At 43.4% G+C, this 19,144-nt stretch overlaps 1 protein-coding gene across 1 annotated transcript in view; it reads right to left on the bottom strand.

The window, feature by feature from the left end:
* Positions 1–17,828, bottom strand: part of PGM2 (phosphoglucomutase 2) — a 48,782-nt gene extending 30,954 nt beyond the window's left edge. Inside the window, exons 1-3 of the mRNA XM_061419228.1 lie at positions 17,769–17,828; positions 10,367–10,609; positions 5,665–5,832 (exon numbers count right to left, since the gene is read on the bottom strand). Coding sequence (XP_061275212.1) covers positions 5,665–5,832; positions 10,367–10,609; positions 17,769–17,828 — 471 coding nt within the window. The remainder of the gene's footprint in view (positions 1–5,664; positions 5,833–10,366; positions 10,610–17,768) is intronic.
* Positions 17,829–19,144: the final 1,316 nt, after the last annotated feature.

The raw sequence follows: 19,144 nt of genomic DNA, 5'->3' as shown, positions 1-19,144 counted from the left end.
ACACCCATGAATTAAAAGACTATGTACGTTTTAACACACCAAACCAAAAATTGATCAAGTTTTCTCTGCTTCCACAAGAGACCACTGTAGCAGGAGAGAAATCCCTCAGTAACTAAGTGAACTGCACAATAGGAAAACAACAGCTTTATTTATTTTCTATCTGTATGTATCAGGTACTGTGTTGGACACTTAGCATTTATTATCAGTAATCCCAGATCAACTTGGCCAAGAAATCCCATTTTACAGATGGAAAAGCTAGAACTTTCAATGACTGGCCCAGTTTCAGATACACAAATAGCAGAGCCTAGATTTGTACCTGCAAGCCATGAAATTAAAAGAGGCCTGCTCCTTGGAAGAAAAGCTCTGACAAACCTAGAGAGCACACTAAAAAGCAGAGATATTATTTTGCCGACAAAGGTCCATCTAGTCGAAGCTACGGTTTTTCCAGTAGTCATGTATGGATGTGAGAGTTGGACCATAAAGAAGGCTGAGCACCGAAGAATTGATACTTTTGAACCATGGTGTTGGAGAAGACTCTTGAGAGTCCCTTGGACTGCAAGGAGATCAAACCAGTCCATTCTGAAGGAAATCAACCCTGAATATTCATTGGAAGGACTGATGCTAAAGTTGAAGCTCCACTACTTTGGCCACCTGATGCAAACCACTGATTCATTTGAAAAGACCCTGATCCTGGGAAGATTGAAGGCAGGAGGAGAAGGGGACAACAGAGGATGAGACGGTTGCACGGCATCACTGACTCGATGGACATGAATTTGAGTAAGCTCCGGGAATTGGTGATGGACAGGGAAGCCTGGCATGCTGCAGTCCATGGGGTCACAAAGAGTCGGACACGACTGAGTGATTGAACAACAACAGACTTGTGCCTGGGTCTGGTTAGAGGTGGTTCAGTGCTAAATTAAAAGTACACAGAATCTGTGGGCTTAGACCACCACTTGTGGGCAAATGACAAGTTCCTTAATCTCTCAGTGCCTCAGTTTTCTCTTCTGTAAAATGGGAACAGTACCTACTTCTAAGGACTGCATGAGGACTAACTGAGTTAAGACATGCCATGAGCTAAGAATCCAACACCAAGGATGCACTGTGTGTTTGCTGCCACGAGCATTATTTTTACGGTCATTTTCCTTCAAAGCTTGCACCCATCTTATACAAATCTAAAATCTCTGAGGACAAGGAGGTGTTTCAGATATTTCAACTTGCTCTATATAAAGAAAAGTAAAAGAAATTCAACACAGTTTGTAAGATTTTGTCAGTTAAAAGACCTAAACTCGTTCTGTTTGTGAAATTATTTTCCAGCAGACAGATCTTAAGGAGGCTCTATCAGTCCACTATTATACAAATAGAAATTGTGCAGAGTTTGGGCTATTCCCATCCACCTAGCAATGGTCGAACACACAATTCCTGCATCTTAGTGGGTACAGTAACATCACCTCAGTCTGAAATATGGACGATTAGAAAACTGTGAACTTTGACTTCAAGAGGTTTTGATTACTGGACAAAATAGGTTTATTACAGGAATAAAAAGAACTCTGGTTGATTGCGTTATAATCACGGTTCATATTACTTGTTTCATTTTGATTAAAGGAAGTCATAAAATGAAACGTAACTCTTGTTTTTGGTAGGGCAATATTTCACAGCTTTGTTGCCAGAGTGGTGCCAGTTTAGAAAGCCTTTAGCTTTTCTTGTACAAAAATACTGCATTGGGCAAATCTTCTGAAGCTTCTGAGGGATGCAAAGTAACAAGCACACATGGGAGCTGTTTTTGTGGGGTTCCTAGAAGGTACAATGGCACCCCACTCCAGTACTCTTGCCTGGAAAATCCCATAGATGGAGGAGCCTGGTAGGCTGCAGTCCAAGGGCTCGCTGAGGGTTGGACACGACTGAGCGACTTCACTTTGACTTTTCACTTTCATGCATTGGAGAAGGAAATGGCAACCCACTCCAGTATTCTTGCCTAGAGAATCCCAGGGATGGGGGAGCCTGGTGGGCTGCCGTCTATGGGGTCGCACAGAGTCGGACACGACTGAAGCGATGTAGCAGCAGCAGTAGAAGGTACACAGATGCTCACACTCTAAGGCTTCCCATAGTGATAGTGCTCTTTCTCTGGCCGTGGTGGACCCCTGAGGTACGGCCCGTGTTCAAGAGGGTTAAAAGCATTCAGTTCAGTTCAGTCATTCAGTCATGTCCAACTCTGCGACCCCATGGACTACAGCACACCAGGCTTCCCTGTCCATCACCAACTCCCGGAGCTTATTCAAACTCATGTCCATCGAGTCGGTGATGCCATCCAGCCATCTCATCCTCTGCTGTCCCCTTCTCCTCCTGCCTTCAATCTTTCCCAGGGTCAGGGTCTTTTCAAATGAGTCAGCTCTTCGCATCAGGTGGCCAAAGTATTGAAGTTTCAGCTTCAGCATCAGTCCTTCCAATGAATATTCAAGACTGATTTCCTTTAAGATTGACTCATTGGATCTTCTTGCAGTCCAAGGGACTCTCAGGAGTCTTCTCCAACACCACAGTTCAAAAGCATCAATTCTTTTGTGCTCAGCTTTCTTTATAGTGCAAATCTCACATCCATATATGACTACTGGAAAAACCATAGCTTTGACAGACCTTTGTTGGTAAAGTAATGTCTCTGCTTTTTAATATGCTGTCTAGGTTGGTCATAGCTTTTCTTCCAAGGTGCAAGCATCTTTTAATTTCATGGCTGCATTCCCTGTTGTCAATGATTTTGGAGCCCAAGAAAATAAAGTCTGTCACTTTTTCCATTTTTTCCCCATCTATTTGCCATGAAGTGATGGGACTGGATGCCATGATCTTAGTTTTTGAGTATTGAATTTTAAGCCAGCTTTTTCACTCTCTTCTTTCACCTTCATCAAGAGGATGAAGTTCCTCTTCTCTTTCTGCCATAAGGGTAGTGTCAGATACTTAAAACTAAGATACTTTAGACTAAAGCACTCAGCCTTAGTCTAAAAGCCCTATTGTCTTCAAAGGGCTCTAAAAAACTCTAGGGCCTGCTGAGGTTGAGTACCTGAGGGCACAACTAAGAGAAGGGGATGCTTTTTCCACAGAAAAGAGTCACTGAAGGATCAAAATATGATCGTAAAACAGAAGAAATACCCTCTATATAGCTTCCAAAGGTTAAACTAAACCAATATGGAAAAGCTACAGAAAGACAGATTTGGCTCAAAATAAAGAAACCGTTCTTAAATGAGAATGATCCAAAGATAGGATGGCTATTTCAGAAGACAATGAATTCTCCATCATTGATGTGTCAGGCTCAGTTAAGGAACCTAACAGGAAATGATAACTGCCAGCAATGAGGCAAACAATACAAAAATTTCCCTCTAGTCTCTATCCTGTTTCCCACCAGGATATTCCTGACTCACATCCACCAGCTTCTTAAATACAACCAGATGACTCTGGGGCACCAATAGGACGAGAGTCCACACAAGGGACCAGCAAGCAGGGAGTGTTCAGAAGACTCCAGCCTCCACACCAGCCCATGTGATGCCAAAAGCAGCCGCCCCACTAAGCCCTACCCACATTACAGATCTGTGAGCAAAATAAACGTGGTTGTTGTTTAAAACCACCGTGCTTCATGTGATTCGTTGTACAGTCCTAGTAACAGAGCAAAGGGCAACCTTATCCATCAGGGTGATCCCATGTTACCCATAAACTAGAATGAGATTTCCAGGCTCACTTTATTCCAAGTCTTCCCTCCAGAAAGATCTCAGGGAGCCCTACTGCTTAACAGGTTATGTGTAGCCAGTGGTTTCCAGGGCAATTCAGGACCTTATGCAAGATTTCTTTCTTAGGATTTTGCTAGAACATGTCCAACTCTGTCTTTTTAAGTACACGTAAAGTACACATAATCACCAGTAGCTAATTTTCCCAGCCTTTTCTTTCCCGGACTAAAATGACCTTCATTTTTAACATGTCCCAGCAGCTGAAGAAACAGAACGACCTGTTCCACTTCATTTCCCTCACAGACAGAACTCTCAACACTCAGTGGCAGCTGTTTTGTCAAAGGCTTCATCTTTATTCCTAAAAGCTGAATGTAGCCCCGATAGTAAAATTCACAAATAAAGGCAAGGAAACTCAGCAATAATTTCCAACTATACTATAAATTAGGAGAAGGCAATGGCACCCCACTCCAGTACTCTTGCCTGGAAGATCCCATGGACGGAGGAGCCTGGTAGGCTGCAGTCCTTGGTGTCGCTAAGAGTCGGGGACAACTGAGAGACTTCATTTTCACTTTTCACTTTCATGCATGGAGAATCCCAGGGACAGAGGAGCCTAGTGGGCTGCCATCTATGGGGTCACACAGAGTCGGACACGACTGAAGTGACTTAGCAGCAGTAGCATACCATAAATTAAAACTAAACAGAACTAATAGCTCTTGGTTATTCTGGCAGTTAAAAAAAGTTTAAACACTGCTATCTGTACAACCATAACAAAAGTTATAAAAACATAAAAGTCCGTCGGTTTAGTTGGTGAATTTGCACTGGAATGAAGCACCATGAGGGACTCTGTCTGTTTTAGTCATTATTATATTCCTGATGTCTGGCACCTAATAAATCTCTGTGAAATGAATAAATGAATGAATGAATTTCAAAACAATGCTGCTTCCACGGACTGTACAAGCCTAACTTTATGGAGTAAATGTGTGACACCCTGTGCCGAAGCAAACCCACCAGATTATTCCATAATGAAACCAAATTAGGTCTATCAAATACAAAAGGTGCCTGGAGTTAAATTAATTAAAAGAGGAGGCCATTGGACTGAGGTGGCTTTAATGCCCTAGGAGCCTACTAAGCAAGCCAAAACCTAACCTCATAAAAGCCTCAAGGTGAAGAATTCATAACTGAAGAACAGCCAATCACAAACAGCCAGCTAAGCCTTCCCAAATATGGCACCCACTTGAGCTGGAGCCAATCTATTCATTTCCTTGCTTTGTTTCTGCCTCTCCTCTATAAAAGTCTTTCCCCTAGTTCCTGTCAGTGGGGCGCTCTGAGGGGGAGCAGACTATGTGACCCTAAAACATGTCACTCTTGCATGTGGATCATTTTGAGCTGAGGCAATCAAGAGCCGGCAGACCAAAGAAAAACTTTTACCTCTTCCTTAGCTACCTAAAAGAATTCAGATAAGAAGCCTGATCCTGAAAGAGAGCTATTACCAGAGATAACTTTAAATCTGAAAGACCTATCTATATGGCAGGCAAATATCTACCAAACATCTCCTTTTCTACTGTCCTATGGACAGTAGAAAAAACCATATATATATATATATACATATAAATATATATATATTTGAAAAGTCAATCTGTCATTCTCCACTTTGAAGCTTCAACTGCTAGATTTGCCCTTGGGTCTCAGTGAGTTTATGGGGCTCCTATATGTATATAATTAAACTTGTTTACTCTTGTTAATCTGTCTTATGCCAATTTAATTAACAGACCAACCAAAGAATCTAGAAGTGTACAGAAAAAAGATTTTCTCCCCAACAGTTCCTAACTACTTTCAGTTTAGAACTGCTTGATTCGAATAGATTTTTGCTCAAATAAATTCTTACTAAATTTAATATGCTTCAGTTTATTTTTTAACACTGGGAAAATGTTAAGAATTAAGAAGTATAAAAATATGGTACCTGTGTTGTCTGAATGATGGTCAAGTCATTCATATGAGAAATTCCTGCTCCCATAGCAGCTCTTAGGCCAGCTGTCCCAAATTCCATTCGAGCGCTAAAACATTTTTGCAGTTCTTCTGTATTACCTGCTGCAATGAGTTGTTTCACTGACGCCAGAGTTAAAGGATTCTGCAAAACAGGAATGTATATGCCATTCCTGTTATTCACCTGACTATATCACCAGATATAGTCAGGTGAATAACATAATGAAAAAGCTGAAAAGAAAAAACAACCAACCAACCCACAATAATTCTAACCTACAGGAGAAAAAAGTATATATGTATGTGTTTGAAAAGAATATATATATATACACATATATATATACACACACACATATACATATTGTCATTGCTGTTCTTCAGTCGCTTAAGTCATGTCTGACTCTTTTGCAACCGCATGGACTGCAGCCCACCAGGCTCCTCTGTCTATGGGGTTTTCCAGGTAAGAATACTGGAGTGGGTTGCCATTTCTTTCTCTAGGGGATCTTCCCACACCAGGGATCAAGCCCATGTCTCCTGCATTGGCAGGTGGATTCTTTACCACTGAGCCACCAGGGAAGCCCACATATACATATACACACACATGTATAGGCTTTTCAGTTTTATGAGGCTTTTGAAATTTGAAATATCAAGTTGGTCTTTTAAAAGTTATAATGTGTGATATTGCGATATAATAAGAAATACATGAGACTTCCCTGGCAGTCCAGTGGTTAAGACTCTACACTTTCAATGTAGGGGGTGTGGGTTCAATCCCTAATTAGCAAACTAAGATCCCACATACTGCATGGTGTGAACAAAAATTTTTTTTTTAATTAAGAAATATATATTTATTGTTCCTGAGACGGTAAAGACTCTGCCTACGATGAGGGAGACCTGGGTTTGATCCCTGGGTTGGGAAGATCCCCTGGAAAAGAGAATGGCAACCCACTCCAGTATTCTTGCCTGAAGAATTCCATGGACAGAGGAGCCTGGCGGGCTACAGTTCATGGGGTCGAAAAGAGCCGGACAGGACTAAGTGACTAACACTTTATTGTTCCTAGTTTCTAGCAAAGAAGTCATAAAACCCTGAATGATTAGGATGAAAGTTGCATCTTCTGTTATTTATAATAAATCTCTTTCGTCCATATCTGAGTTTATCCTAATGAGGTGACTACTGGGAACCAACCAAGTGATCATTTGATGGGAACTTTCAACTCCATCCTCCCCTGAATTCTAACAAGGGGAGGGGCTGGAGATTAAGATTAATAACCAGTAGCCAATAATATCAGAGAAGGCAATGGCAACCCACTCCAGTGTTCTTGCCTGGAGAATCCCAGGGATGGGGGAGCCTGGTGGGCTGCCGTCTATGGGGTCACACACAGTCGGACACGACTGAAGTGACTTAGCAGCAGCAGTAGCAGCTAATAATTTAATTAATCACATCTATGTAAAGGCACTGAAGCTCTGCACCTCTTCCCACCATACCTTGCCCTATGGATCTCTTCCAGTTGACTGTTCTTGGGTTGTGTCCTTCATTAAAAAGAATTGGTAATAATAAGTAAAGTGCCTTCCAGAGTTCTGTAAGCTATCCTAGAAAATCACCAAACCCTAGAAGGGGGTCATGAGACCCCCCTGGTTTACTGCTGCTTGGTCAGAAGTATGGGTGACAATGTGGGGCTTCTGTGGGTATCTTAAGTGGGAGCAATCTTGTGGGATGGACCCCTTAAGCGGGGTCGGTGGGGGGCAGGGTCTACACTAACTCTGGGTAGTTAGTGTCACAGTTGAGTTAAACTGAAACCCAGTTGGTGTTCACAGAAAAATGAGAACTTGTTCAGTGTGAAAAACTCAAACATTTTGTGTCTGAAGTATTACGAGTACAAGGAAATCGGTTTTCCTCTATAACATAAGTGTTACTTTCTTCCCTACAAAGGTAAGCACTTTTGGAGAAACGGGATCAATACACAGGTTTTGGGGTCTAAGACTCAGAATGGAATCCCAGCCACATCATTATCCAACAAATTTATACCGTTGGGCAGAATATCTAGTTTCTTGAATTCTGAGTTTCTTCATCTCTAAAATATGAACAACCTATAACCTTCCTTACAAAGTGGTTCTGAGGTGGTTTATAAAACACCCTTTTCTGTCTGGCATCTAGTAATAATCAAATGTTCATTTTCTTCCCTAATATCTTCAAATTTTCCTAGAGTGATAAGCTTATATAATTTAAATCAAAACACTACTTTGATAGTATTTTGGTCTTTTAAAAATTATAATGTGTGATCCTGTGATATAATAAGAAATACATAGACTTCCCTGGCAGTCAAATTTGAATCTTGCACTAAGTACAATAGACAGGCAACTAACAAAACCCCCGTCTTATAGATGGAGAAGCCTCAGATATAGTGTCTTGCTTAAACTGCATGAAAAGCATTAACTTAGTACCTTTTCTGTTACATTGACTGCTTCAAATGGACACTCACATGAATCATTCATTTTTTTGGTACAACGGTTACACAAAATGTTAAGAATGGAGAAAAATTATAATTACATTAATTTCACATCAAACTTTTAAATTAAGAATTCAGGGTAACAAACTTTATTTCTATCTTCCAGCTATCATCTCAAGTAGACAAACATGCAGGCAAAACATGGCCACATAATTAAACTTTGAAATGCTACTGAAATAAAACACTGGTTTTCTGGAATTAAGCCCACATTTTCAGATTGTTCCAGATTCAACAAGAAACAAGTAAAAGCCCATTTTCTTAGTTAAAAGCAATAGCCACTGACCACAGAGCACAGGCTGACCTATCAGATTGTCAGGTGCCCCCAAGTTAGGGCTCAGATCTGGAATGTAAAAGCGGTTCAACAGATATTTGCGGAGGGAATGAGAAAACACAGAGACTTCAAGGTCATACTCAATACCCGGTAATTCTTTCATTCACAGTGTAGACTTGGAAAATCCTAATTGACTTTCAATATCTCTAAAAGACCAAATAGCCAGAGAGAAACCAGAGGAGGCAGAAAGACAAGAATAAAAAATCAGGAGGTCAGTGGAGACCAGAATAAGATGTGCAAATGACACGTGTGTCAGGGTCCAAAGGAATGGGGATGGAGGCACTTTGGAAATGCTGGAGGGTACCTGCTGGGTGCCTTGCCACCCTTGGGGCAATCAGACCAGAGTGCTGCAATGCTTTTAGCTGGCCGCAAGTTCCCTCTGGGTGCCTGTCTCAAGTCAAAGAAGAAACTGAGAAAGGGAAGAACAAGAGGAGTGGCAGAAATTTAAAAATAAGAAAAACACCCCCTCACTTCTATCTAGTGAGGTACTCTCTGTATACACAGATACAACATTTTGTAGAAACTGGATTTTTATTTCTTCAAAGGGAAAGTTTTATGAAACTAATTCATTACCAATTATGACTTTAAAACATTTCTACTCACTGCCAGTTACTGAGTTATCAGAAATGGGGGCTTTTCCCTCCTCCAAAGAATTATAAGAAAAAGGAGTTGCCCATAGCATCCAGAAACAGTCTGTACTGGCATTTCCTGGGCAGGGGCGGGAGGGTGAAGGGGAAGTCCTCACTGACTCAATATCCCAGGCCTCTACCACTGTGCAGGCTTATGGACCATGCAAGTTAGTGAAGAAGTGGGCAGCACCTGCTATGTGATTTGCTGGGGCCTGCAAAACAAAAAAGGAACTCCTTGTTAAAAATATTTTTAAAAATTTTAAAATGGGACAGAATATTAAACCAAGTGCTGGGCCCTCCGAGGAGAACAGGTTCTGTGCAACCCAGTGAATCTCTTGTCTTTGAAATCAGCCCTGGAGACAGACATTGGTAAATAAACCCACAAGCAAGTGTTTTTTGTTTTTGGCCAATCTCTGTAAGGGGTATGAGGGAAAAGAACAGTATGTTTAAGGAGAGTATTAGAAAGAAATAATTCACCCTTGGGAGCCAGGGAAGGCCTCTCTACATAAGCCACATTTAAATTCAGACCTGAAACAGGAGAAACAAGTTTAGCAGAAGAGAGCCAGAGGAAATGTCTAGGAATGCAAACAGGTGCAAGAGACAGAACAAATAGGAAGTGAGTAACCCAGGTTAGAAAGGAGACTGGGAATGGTGTCTGGAGCTGAGTCCCTGCTCCAACACCTCGGAGAGTGAAAAGCTGGGGTGCTGTGTCCAAGGGGCTCCCCATCTTCTTCCCAGCAAAGTCAGAGACCTGAGAAAAACGCCAGAAGCCAAGCGGGCCCAACGGAAAGCACCTATACTGGCAACCAAGCGCCTGGGAATGCCGCTCTGCCAAGTCCCCAGGAGCCTGAGGGACAGCGGGAACCATTTTGGGTTGCTGGGGGACGCACCGCCGACTGCAGAGGGCGGGCCCCGCGGGCAGAGTGGCAGGAACCCGCTGTCGCCTCTATCAGAGGAGGCCCCCGGAGCCCGGCTCGCTCCCCTACTCCTGGCTCGCCGGACCGCAGGTCTGGTTGCGGAACAACCTTTCCGGGCCTACTTGGAATGGGCCACAAACCAGCCACACCGACGAGGCCTGGCGGCCGCCCCTTATCCTTCTGGCAGGACCCGCTCGGCCTTGCGGGGTGGGCGGTGAGGGAAGGAAGCACTTTCACTCACCACAGGAAAGGGGATCCCGCACCTCCCCCGGTCGCTCGCGGCCCCAAGGGACCCCCTCACCTTGTCCCATCTCAGCCACTGGGCCGTCTCCTGGTCCAGCCGGGAGTCCATGCCTGCGTCGCCGCCTCCCGGAGCCCTCGTCGCAGCTGCCGCCGCCAACGCCGCCACCTCCAACCGCGCTGCCACCACCAAGTCAGGAGGTGGCGAGACCTTCCTTCCGGCGGGGCGGGGAGAGGCGGGGGCAGGGCGGGGAGATCCGGCTCGGGAGCCACCAGCGTCCCGGAGGAAAATGACTCGCTCGCCCTAAGAGCACGCCTCCTGGCGGTGTGCCTGCGCGCCTGGGCGGGGGAGAGGGAGGCGGGGCAGCGGGATAGAAGTGTGGGGATGGAGGTGGGGCTGCCGAAAGCTCAAGAGGTTACTCCTATTCCTGGTGGCTCAGACAGTAAAGTGTCTGTCTGCAATGCAGGAGACCCGGTTCGATCCCTGGGTTGGGAAGATCCCCTGGCGAAAGAAATGGCAGCCCACTTCAGTATTCTTGCCTGGAAAATCCCATGGACAGCAGAGCCTGGTAGGCTACTGTCCGTGGGATCGCAAAGAGTCGGACACGACTGAGTCACTTCACTTCACTTCACACTTAAGCCATTCATTCAGGTCCTACTGAGCTCCAGGCACCGGGTCGGGAGCCGGGATCCGAGCACCGGTAAACCCAGAGAGGAGCCTAAAAATTATGCAGAAATTCTGAGGGTCAAGAATAACCGAGAAAAATCTTGAAGATTAGGTGGGACGATTAAGATAGATAGATGGTGAGACAGAATGGAGAGTCCAGAAACAAGTCTACCCGTGTGGACGTGTGTGTGTGTTTGTGCTCAGTCGTGTCGGACTCTGCGACTCCATGGACTATGGCCCGCCAAGCTTCTCTCTCCATGGGACTTTTCAGTCAAGAAGACTGGAGTGGGTTGCCGGTTCCTCTAGGGTATCTTCCCGACCCAGAGATCCAACCCATGTCTTCTGAGTCTCCTGCATTGGTAGGCAAATTCTTTACCACTAAGCCACAGTTCATTTATTTCAGAGGTGGCGCTGCAGAGCACGGGGAAAGATTGGTATTTTCAGTTAATGGTGCTAGGTCAATTGGATATCTATGGAGGAAGAAGAAAAAAGAAACTTGAGCCCCTCCCTCACATCACATCTCATATAAATATGCATTCCAGATTAGTTGTAGATCTAAGTGTGAAACGTACAATGAAATTTCTTGAAACTAATGAATTATCTTCATGATCTTAGGACCACTAACCCATAAAGGTGGAGAAGAAAATGGCAACCCACTCCAGCATTCTTGCCTGGAGAATCCCATGGGCAGAGGAACCTGTCAGGCTACAGTCCATGGGGTCCCAAGAGTCCCACATGACTTAGTGACTAAACCAACCAACCAACCCATAAAGGAGATGCATGCAGTGAGCATGAAAATGTATATGCAAGAATGTCTCTAACGTCATTATTCGTAATGGCTCCCAAATGTCCATCAACAATACAATAGATAAATACATTGTAGTATATTCATTCAATGATATAGGCAAAGTATGGTCTATTCATACAGCAGGGAAAAAGAAATATTGTACACATTATAGATACAGCTCACAAACATTATGTTGAATGAAGGGCTCCCCACCCCCAATATTGGCTTATTCCTCATATATGAAATTCTAAAATAGGTAAAAATATAATGAAAGGAAACAGATCAATCGTGTCCAAGAATTGGGGGTAGGGAGAGCAGTTGTTTACAAAGGGCACAAGGGAATTTGTGGAGTGATAGAATTGTTTTGTATCTTGGCTGAGGTTATAATAAACACAATACAGGTTCATCAAATCTCATGCAACTGTGTATCAAGCGAGCTCAGTAGCTGGTAATAGTTCCCTGGGCTGCACCTATAAATTGTGCATTTTCTGTGTACTCTCTTTCTTTTTTGTATTTATTTATTTATTCAATTTCAGTTTTAAAAAGAAAACAATATATATCCAGGATCTATGATAGCTAGCTAAGTGTAATGAGAAATATATCATATAATCATACTGTCACAGCAGGCAGGTATTGGAGAAATGGGGGCAGGGGTCAGGTGTCAGGAAATCACGGAAATCGCGCATCCTGTAAACAACAGGAATCCATAGGCAGACAAAGGGAAACCAGAACTTTCAGACCACAAGAAATTGGGTGAAAAGGATCTGAATGCGTGCGTGCTCAGCCGCATTCAGCTCTTTTCAAGACCCCATGGACTGTAGTCCACCAGGCTTTTCTGTTCATGGGATTTTCCTGGCAAGAATACTGGAGTGAGTTCCCATGGCCTCTCCAGGGGATCGTCCCAACCCAGGGGTCTTCCTGATCCAGGGATGGAAACTGAGTCTCTTCTGTTTCCTGCATTATAGGTGGATTATTTACTGCTGAGCCACCAGGGAGGCCTATAAGGGTCTGAGTGGCAGACAAAGAAAGGTGGGGAAAGATGGTCATTTCCGGCATCCAAATTTAACACCTTTTGCTCATTTTGCTCTCATTAGATTGTTGCTGTTGTTCAGTCTGTAGTGTTGCTGTTGTTCAGTCCGTAAGTCATGTCTCACTCTTTGAGACCCCATAGGTTGCAGCTTGCCAGGCTTCCCTGTCCTTCACTGTCTCCTAGAGCTTGCTCAAACTCAGGTCCATTGAGTTGATGATGCCATCCAACCATCTCATCCTCTGTCATCCCCTTCTCCTCCTGCCTTCAATCCTTCCCAATGTCAGGGTCTTATGAATCGGCTCTACTCATCAGGTGGCCAAAATATTGGAGTTTCAGTTTCAGCATTAGTCCTTCCAATGAATATTCAGGATTGATTTCCTTTAGGACTGACCAGTTTGATCTCCTTGCTGTCCAAGGGACACTCAAGAGTTTTCTTCAACACCACAATTTGAAAGCATCAATTCTTCGGTGCTCAGCCTTCTTTATGGGCCAACTCTCACATCCGCACATGATTACTGGAAAAACCATAGCTTTGACTAGATGGACCTTTGTTGGCAAAGTGATGTCTCTGCTATTTTAACATGCTGTCTAGGTTTGTCATAGCTTTCCTTCCAAGGAGCAAATATCTTTTAATTTCCTGACTGCAGTCACCATCTGCAGTGATTTTGGAACCCAAGAAAATAAAGTCTGTCACTGTTTCCATTGTTTCCCTATCTATTTGCCATGAAATGATGGGACTGGATGCCATGATCTTAGTTTTTTGATCAGCCTTACAAATAAGAAGTACTCATCATACACTGATGCCATGACACTGATCTAAGTTAAATAAGGACAAAAATCTCTCCTCAGAAGAATGAGCAGGGGTAAAAATCAGGGAAGACAACCGCAAACTCCTCCTTCCCTGGTGAATACTCGGCCCCTTTGTTTGTATCCCCCTCTTAACCAGCTTGCCAAAGAAATCCAGGGCAGCAGCTCTTCACCTGCCCGCCCAGTCTCCCTCTGAGAGCAAATCCTTGCTTAAATAAACTCTCATTTTACTTTCTTAACCTCTATGCTTTGTCTCCAAATTCTCTTGTGATGGAGAAAGAACCTCAAGTTCACCGGCAACAATATGATCATATAATTACACCAGTTATATATCAGTTGATAAGTTTGTAATTAATTACACCAATCATATCAGTTAATAAGTAATTATAAACTGATGAGAAGTCTGGAAGGAAAGCAAGGAGATTCCATGAGGGTTCACGTTAGGTCAGGAAAGCTTCCCTCAGTACTTGAGGCTTGTGAGGGTTTCCCAGGTGGCAGGTAAAGAACCTACCTGCCAATGCAGAAGATGTAAGAGATACAGGTTTGATCCCTGGGTTGGGAAGATCCCCTGCAGGAAGGCATGGCAACTCACTCCAGTTTTCTTGCCTGGAAAATTCCATGGACTGAGCAGCCTGGCAGCTTACCACCCAGAGGGTAGCAAAGAGTTGGACAATATGAAAATCGACTTAGGATACATGCACCAGGGGACAGGAGGGAAGGACGCAGTTGATATTGAGGGAGGCAACCGGGAAAATACTTTTTGGATAGAGACCCTGTAAGTGCGGTGCTCCTTCCAGCTGAAAGTCCCAAGAAACTGGACACAGGGAGGTAGATGAGAAGGAAGAGAGGCAGCCTCTGTCTCCCCACCTGGCAGGTTGTCATGGGTCAGCCACTCTCAGGCTGTCTTCTTTCTCTGCACCAGACCAAGCTTCTTTTCAACATGCTAGGACCAAAACTGTGTGACGCAGAGTCTGAGACCAGACAGGTGTCAACGTAAGAAAAACACACAACCTAAAAGTTGTGAGTTGAACTTGGCTCAGGGACATTACTGAGGCCTGCAGCCCAGGAGACGTCCTTTCAGATAGCTCTGAGGACCTCCTCTGAAGAGGTGAGGGGGGAGTCAAGATATGTAGGAGTTTTCTGCTGGGAAAAAAACCATGTAGTTGGACATCAAAAGATTACTGCTAATCATAAAAAGCAGACATCTCAAGCTAATGATTTTAGTGCTTGTATGGGAAGATGCAGAAGTCTAAGCTCATTGACATTATTCCTTAGATACACATCTGAACCAGTATTCAAAGCACAGAGGATTTCCTGTTTTTCTCCATTCTGAATTCCCCTCAGAGAGTACTTTGGGGTGCTTAGTGGGATATAGTGCCTAATGGCTTGATGCTGGGCAACATTTGTTATTTACTGGAATGGCAGGCAACATTCCCTTTCGAGACATGTCTCACTTGCCCTTCTTTCCCTGTCAAATACCAGAGGTCTCCCAGGTGGAACTGTGTAGCTTCTAGCCTTCTGCCAGGGTAGGGAAGGGGTAGGGGAGAGAGGGAGGGGGTGGTCCTGGGCCTCAGGGGTCCAATCACAACCTCCATGATGAGGGTGGTGGTCACTGAATCTCTGCTACAGTTCAAAAGATGTAAGGAATCTGGTGGCCACAGGATATTTTGATGCTTCTCATTATATTAATCAGTATAGAAGTTATGGGTCCATGGAGACATCCTGTCTGAACTATTTTAACTTCCGTTTGGGACACCAAGGGGCAGGTATCTCAGTGCTCAATATGCGAGCAAAGAAAGCAAGTAAAATTCTTTAACCCTAGGGGAACTTTTCACAGGGAAATTGCCAAGTTGTAAATAAATCCTCATCCCTTAATTGTGAAGAGCACCAAGATCTCAGGTTCTGTGCAGAAAACAACGCATGATTGGCTTGCTCTGTTACTCCCTTCTGCTTCCCATGCAAAGCAGAAAAAGTCCTCTGCATTTATGTTAGGGGATCCCTACACCCAGGAGACTTTCTGAGGGTCTCCTGTAACTAAGATGCCTGCACTGGAGGTCCTTTTGGTTCTGACAATGATGCTACCATGACCTGAAGCAGTAGATTCTCATACATGATCCCTAAATTAACATTTCATGTGTGTGGAAGCCCATGTAGAATACTAGAATGTTGGAGCAGAAACAGCTCTTTGGGATCAATTTGGACCTCGTTTTATAGATGAGGGAATAGAGACAAAGTTTCCAAGTCCCTCTCTGAGACAGAGCCAAGATTCTCCTGCCTGGTCTCTTGATTTTCTAATCCGGTGTTCAATCTCCAGCTCCACTCAGCCCATTTCTCCACATGTCCATAGAAGGAAGCTCGTAAACTCTGGTAACTTGTTTCCATGTGACAGCAGCTGGCTCCTGATGTAAAACAAATATTAATCATTTCTGTCACTGATACATTAGGTGATGTTCAAAATAACTTAATTTGTTTGTGCGTGCTCCCTTGTTTAATTTGTTTGTGCATGCTCTCTTGTCACCTGAGAAGTGTTTCACATGTGGAGATCCCATTTTCCTGGGAAACCTTCCCAGTTTTCCCAGACACCTTGTCAGTGATTCCACCAATTCATTTATATCCAGCTCAAGAACAGTTATTCTAAAACTTTTGATTTTGGGAAGTTTTAAATGTTTATTAAAATTATCACCAAAGTAAATACCTAGGTCAACTATGATTATCCATGCCAATCTTGTTTCATGTACCCACTTCTCCTTCCTGCATATTTTGAAGAATATTTCAGACATCATATTATTCTATAATTTTTTAGTGTGTGTCTATAGAAGATAAGGATACCCTAAAAATAACCACAAATCATTATCTCACCTAAAAATTGTATAATTAAAGTTAGTAAGCCCTTCAGTTCAGTTCAGTCACTCAGTCGTGTCTGACTCTTTGTGACCCCATGGACTGCAGCATGCTAGGCCTCCCTGTCCATCACCAACTCCCAGAGCTTACTCAAACTCATGTCCATCAAGTCAGTGATGCCATCCAACCATCTCATCCTCTGTTGTCCCCTTCTCCTCCCACCTTCAATCTATCCCAGCATCAGGGTCTTTTCCATTGAGTCAATTCTTCACATCAGGTGGCCAAAGTATTGAAGTTTCAGCTTCAGCATCAGTGGTTCCAATGAATATTCTGGGTTGATCTTTTAGGATTGACTGGTTTGATTTCCTTGCAGTCCAAGTGACTCTCAAAAGTCTTCAGACTTATAGATCTTCTTTAATCTATAGGTTCTGACTAACTTTCCTTGTAATTTATTTGTTGAAGGAACTGGATTGTTTGTCCTATAGAGCTTTCCACAGTCTAGATTTTGCTGATTGTATCTCCATCTCTGTTAGCATGTTTCTCTGTCTCTTGTATTGCTTATAAATTCATCACATTATAATTTTCACTTTGTGGTCTCTTCTTCACTAATCTCCTTGAAGATAGGAATGGTGTTTTATTTATCTTTGCCTACCCAGAGCCTAGCAGATTCTCTGGTGGTTCAGTGGTAAAGAATCTGCTTACAATGCAAGAGAAACAGGAGACATGGGTTAGATCCCTGGGTTGGGAAGGTCCCCTGGAGGAGGAAATGGCAACCCACTCTAGTATTCTTGCTGGAAAAATCCCATAGGGTCACAAAGAATTGGACACAACTGAGTACCCATGCTATGCTATGCTACCCAGAGTCTAGCACTGTAAATGCCCAATAAAAGGATGAAGAAATGAATGAAGAAAAGAACAGGAGGCTGTTCTTTCCTCAGTAGAAAAGGGAAGTTCCAGAGTTAGGACTGGCCCTCTAGGTTCCATCCTTTGTTCTCTGAGGGCCCCGAGCAAGTCACTTAAACTTTCTTGGACTCAGTGTCCTTATTTCTGAAAAAGATGCAATCATAGTGTACATCTCTAATAGTGTGGGACTTATATGAGGAAATACATATAAATGGTGTGCCTGGCATGGAGTAAGCCCTCAATAAATGTTAGCTATTATCATTGAGAGTTTCTACAGCATGACATTCTGTATTATTCAGGACAGCCTAGGCTAGGCTGAAGTAGTAAATTAATCCCTGAACTTCAGTATTTGGTGAAACAAAGCTTTGTGTTCTTGCTCATGTTCATGCTTGGGGTGAGTGAGAGGATCCTATACTCTACACAGTCACCTGGGGATCAGACTGTTTCCATCTTTCGGCTCCTGCATCCCACGATGTGGCCTCTGCCATCACCACGAAGAATGTGGGGGTCACTCACGGCTCTTAAATGCTTCTCCCTGAGAATGGGGTGTGTATCACTCCTACTCATATTTTATTAGCTAGAACTCATCATGTGAACCCACTGAACTGCCAGAGTACTGGGAGGTATAGACAATCTGTGTGCCCAGGAAGGAGAAAAAAATTGGATAGGGATGAACCCTCATGGGCACTACCACACATTCAGTTTTGTCTGTGATTAAATGTTAGGGTGGTTGCAAATATCAATGAGTCTGCTGTATCTCTAACAAGCAAGGAGTAATTCTGAGCTCAGGTGAAATATAGAATTCTCCCCCATACAGTAGAGCAAGGGACCCCTTGTAATAAAAATCAGATCCTATCCTTCTCTTGTTTTCAGTCTTCTCATGGCTTCATAATGTACTTAGAATTAAATCTATATCTTTACCAGAGCCTCAGAGTTCTACTTCATCTATCGTCCTGCCCTGATTTCCTGCCACTTTTCTCACTCACTTTCTCAGGCTTTTCTCTGTGCTGATCCTTGAAAACAGGTCAAGCAAGATCTGGTCTGAAGCCTCTGCCTGCATTGCCCTCCCCCAGATATCCCAGGGCCAAATATCCACGTGTAACTTAGGCTTCTGCTTAATTATCCCCTCATTAGAAAGTCTCTCTTCTGTAAAGAGCTGGTAAATGTTTCACATCTAGCTCTCTGGGATAAAAAGCCCTGATTTGTGTTAACAGTGTTTGTCAATTTCTGTGGTGTAAAGACATCCACTTTGGCTGTTTCCCTGCTACCAACATGATGTCACTGAACAAACAGCTAGGAGGAGATGCAAAGTTGCATGCCATGTAATGTTTCCAATGCACAGATAGAATACATATAAATAACTTAAAGAACATAAATAGTAGCAACACATAGTAAAATCAATAGAAAATGGTGAGTTTTGAGTATTTATTACATTTTTATTATTATGTATTTACTTGGAAGTTTGTAACATTTAAATTTTAATGATGGCAGTGTCTAATATCTGGCTAGTAAGTCCCATGGATGGAGGAGCCTGGTAGGCTGTAGTCCATGGGGTCGCTAAGAGTCAGACACCACTGAGCGACTTCACTTTCACTTTTCACTTTCCTGCATTGGAGAAGGAAATGGCAACCCGCTCTAGTGTTCTTGCCTGGAGAATCTCGGGGACAGGGGAGCCTGGTGGGCTGCCGTCTGTGGGGTCGCGGAGAGTCGGACATGACTGAAGCAACTTGGCAGCAGCAGCAGTAAAATTTCTAACAATTTGCTAGTCAGCTCTGATAAACTGTCAGGGCATATCTTCCTTCTC

This window comes from Bos javanicus, chromosome 6, assembly GCF_032452875.1.
Source record: "Bos javanicus breed banteng chromosome 6, ARS-OSU_banteng_1.0, whole genome shotgun sequence".
Taxonomy (NCBI): domain Eukaryota; kingdom Metazoa; phylum Chordata; class Mammalia; order Artiodactyla; family Bovidae; genus Bos; species Bos javanicus.
The sequence above is the reverse complement of the archived record's forward strand: the minus strand, read 5'-3'. Positions and strand labels throughout refer to the sequence as shown.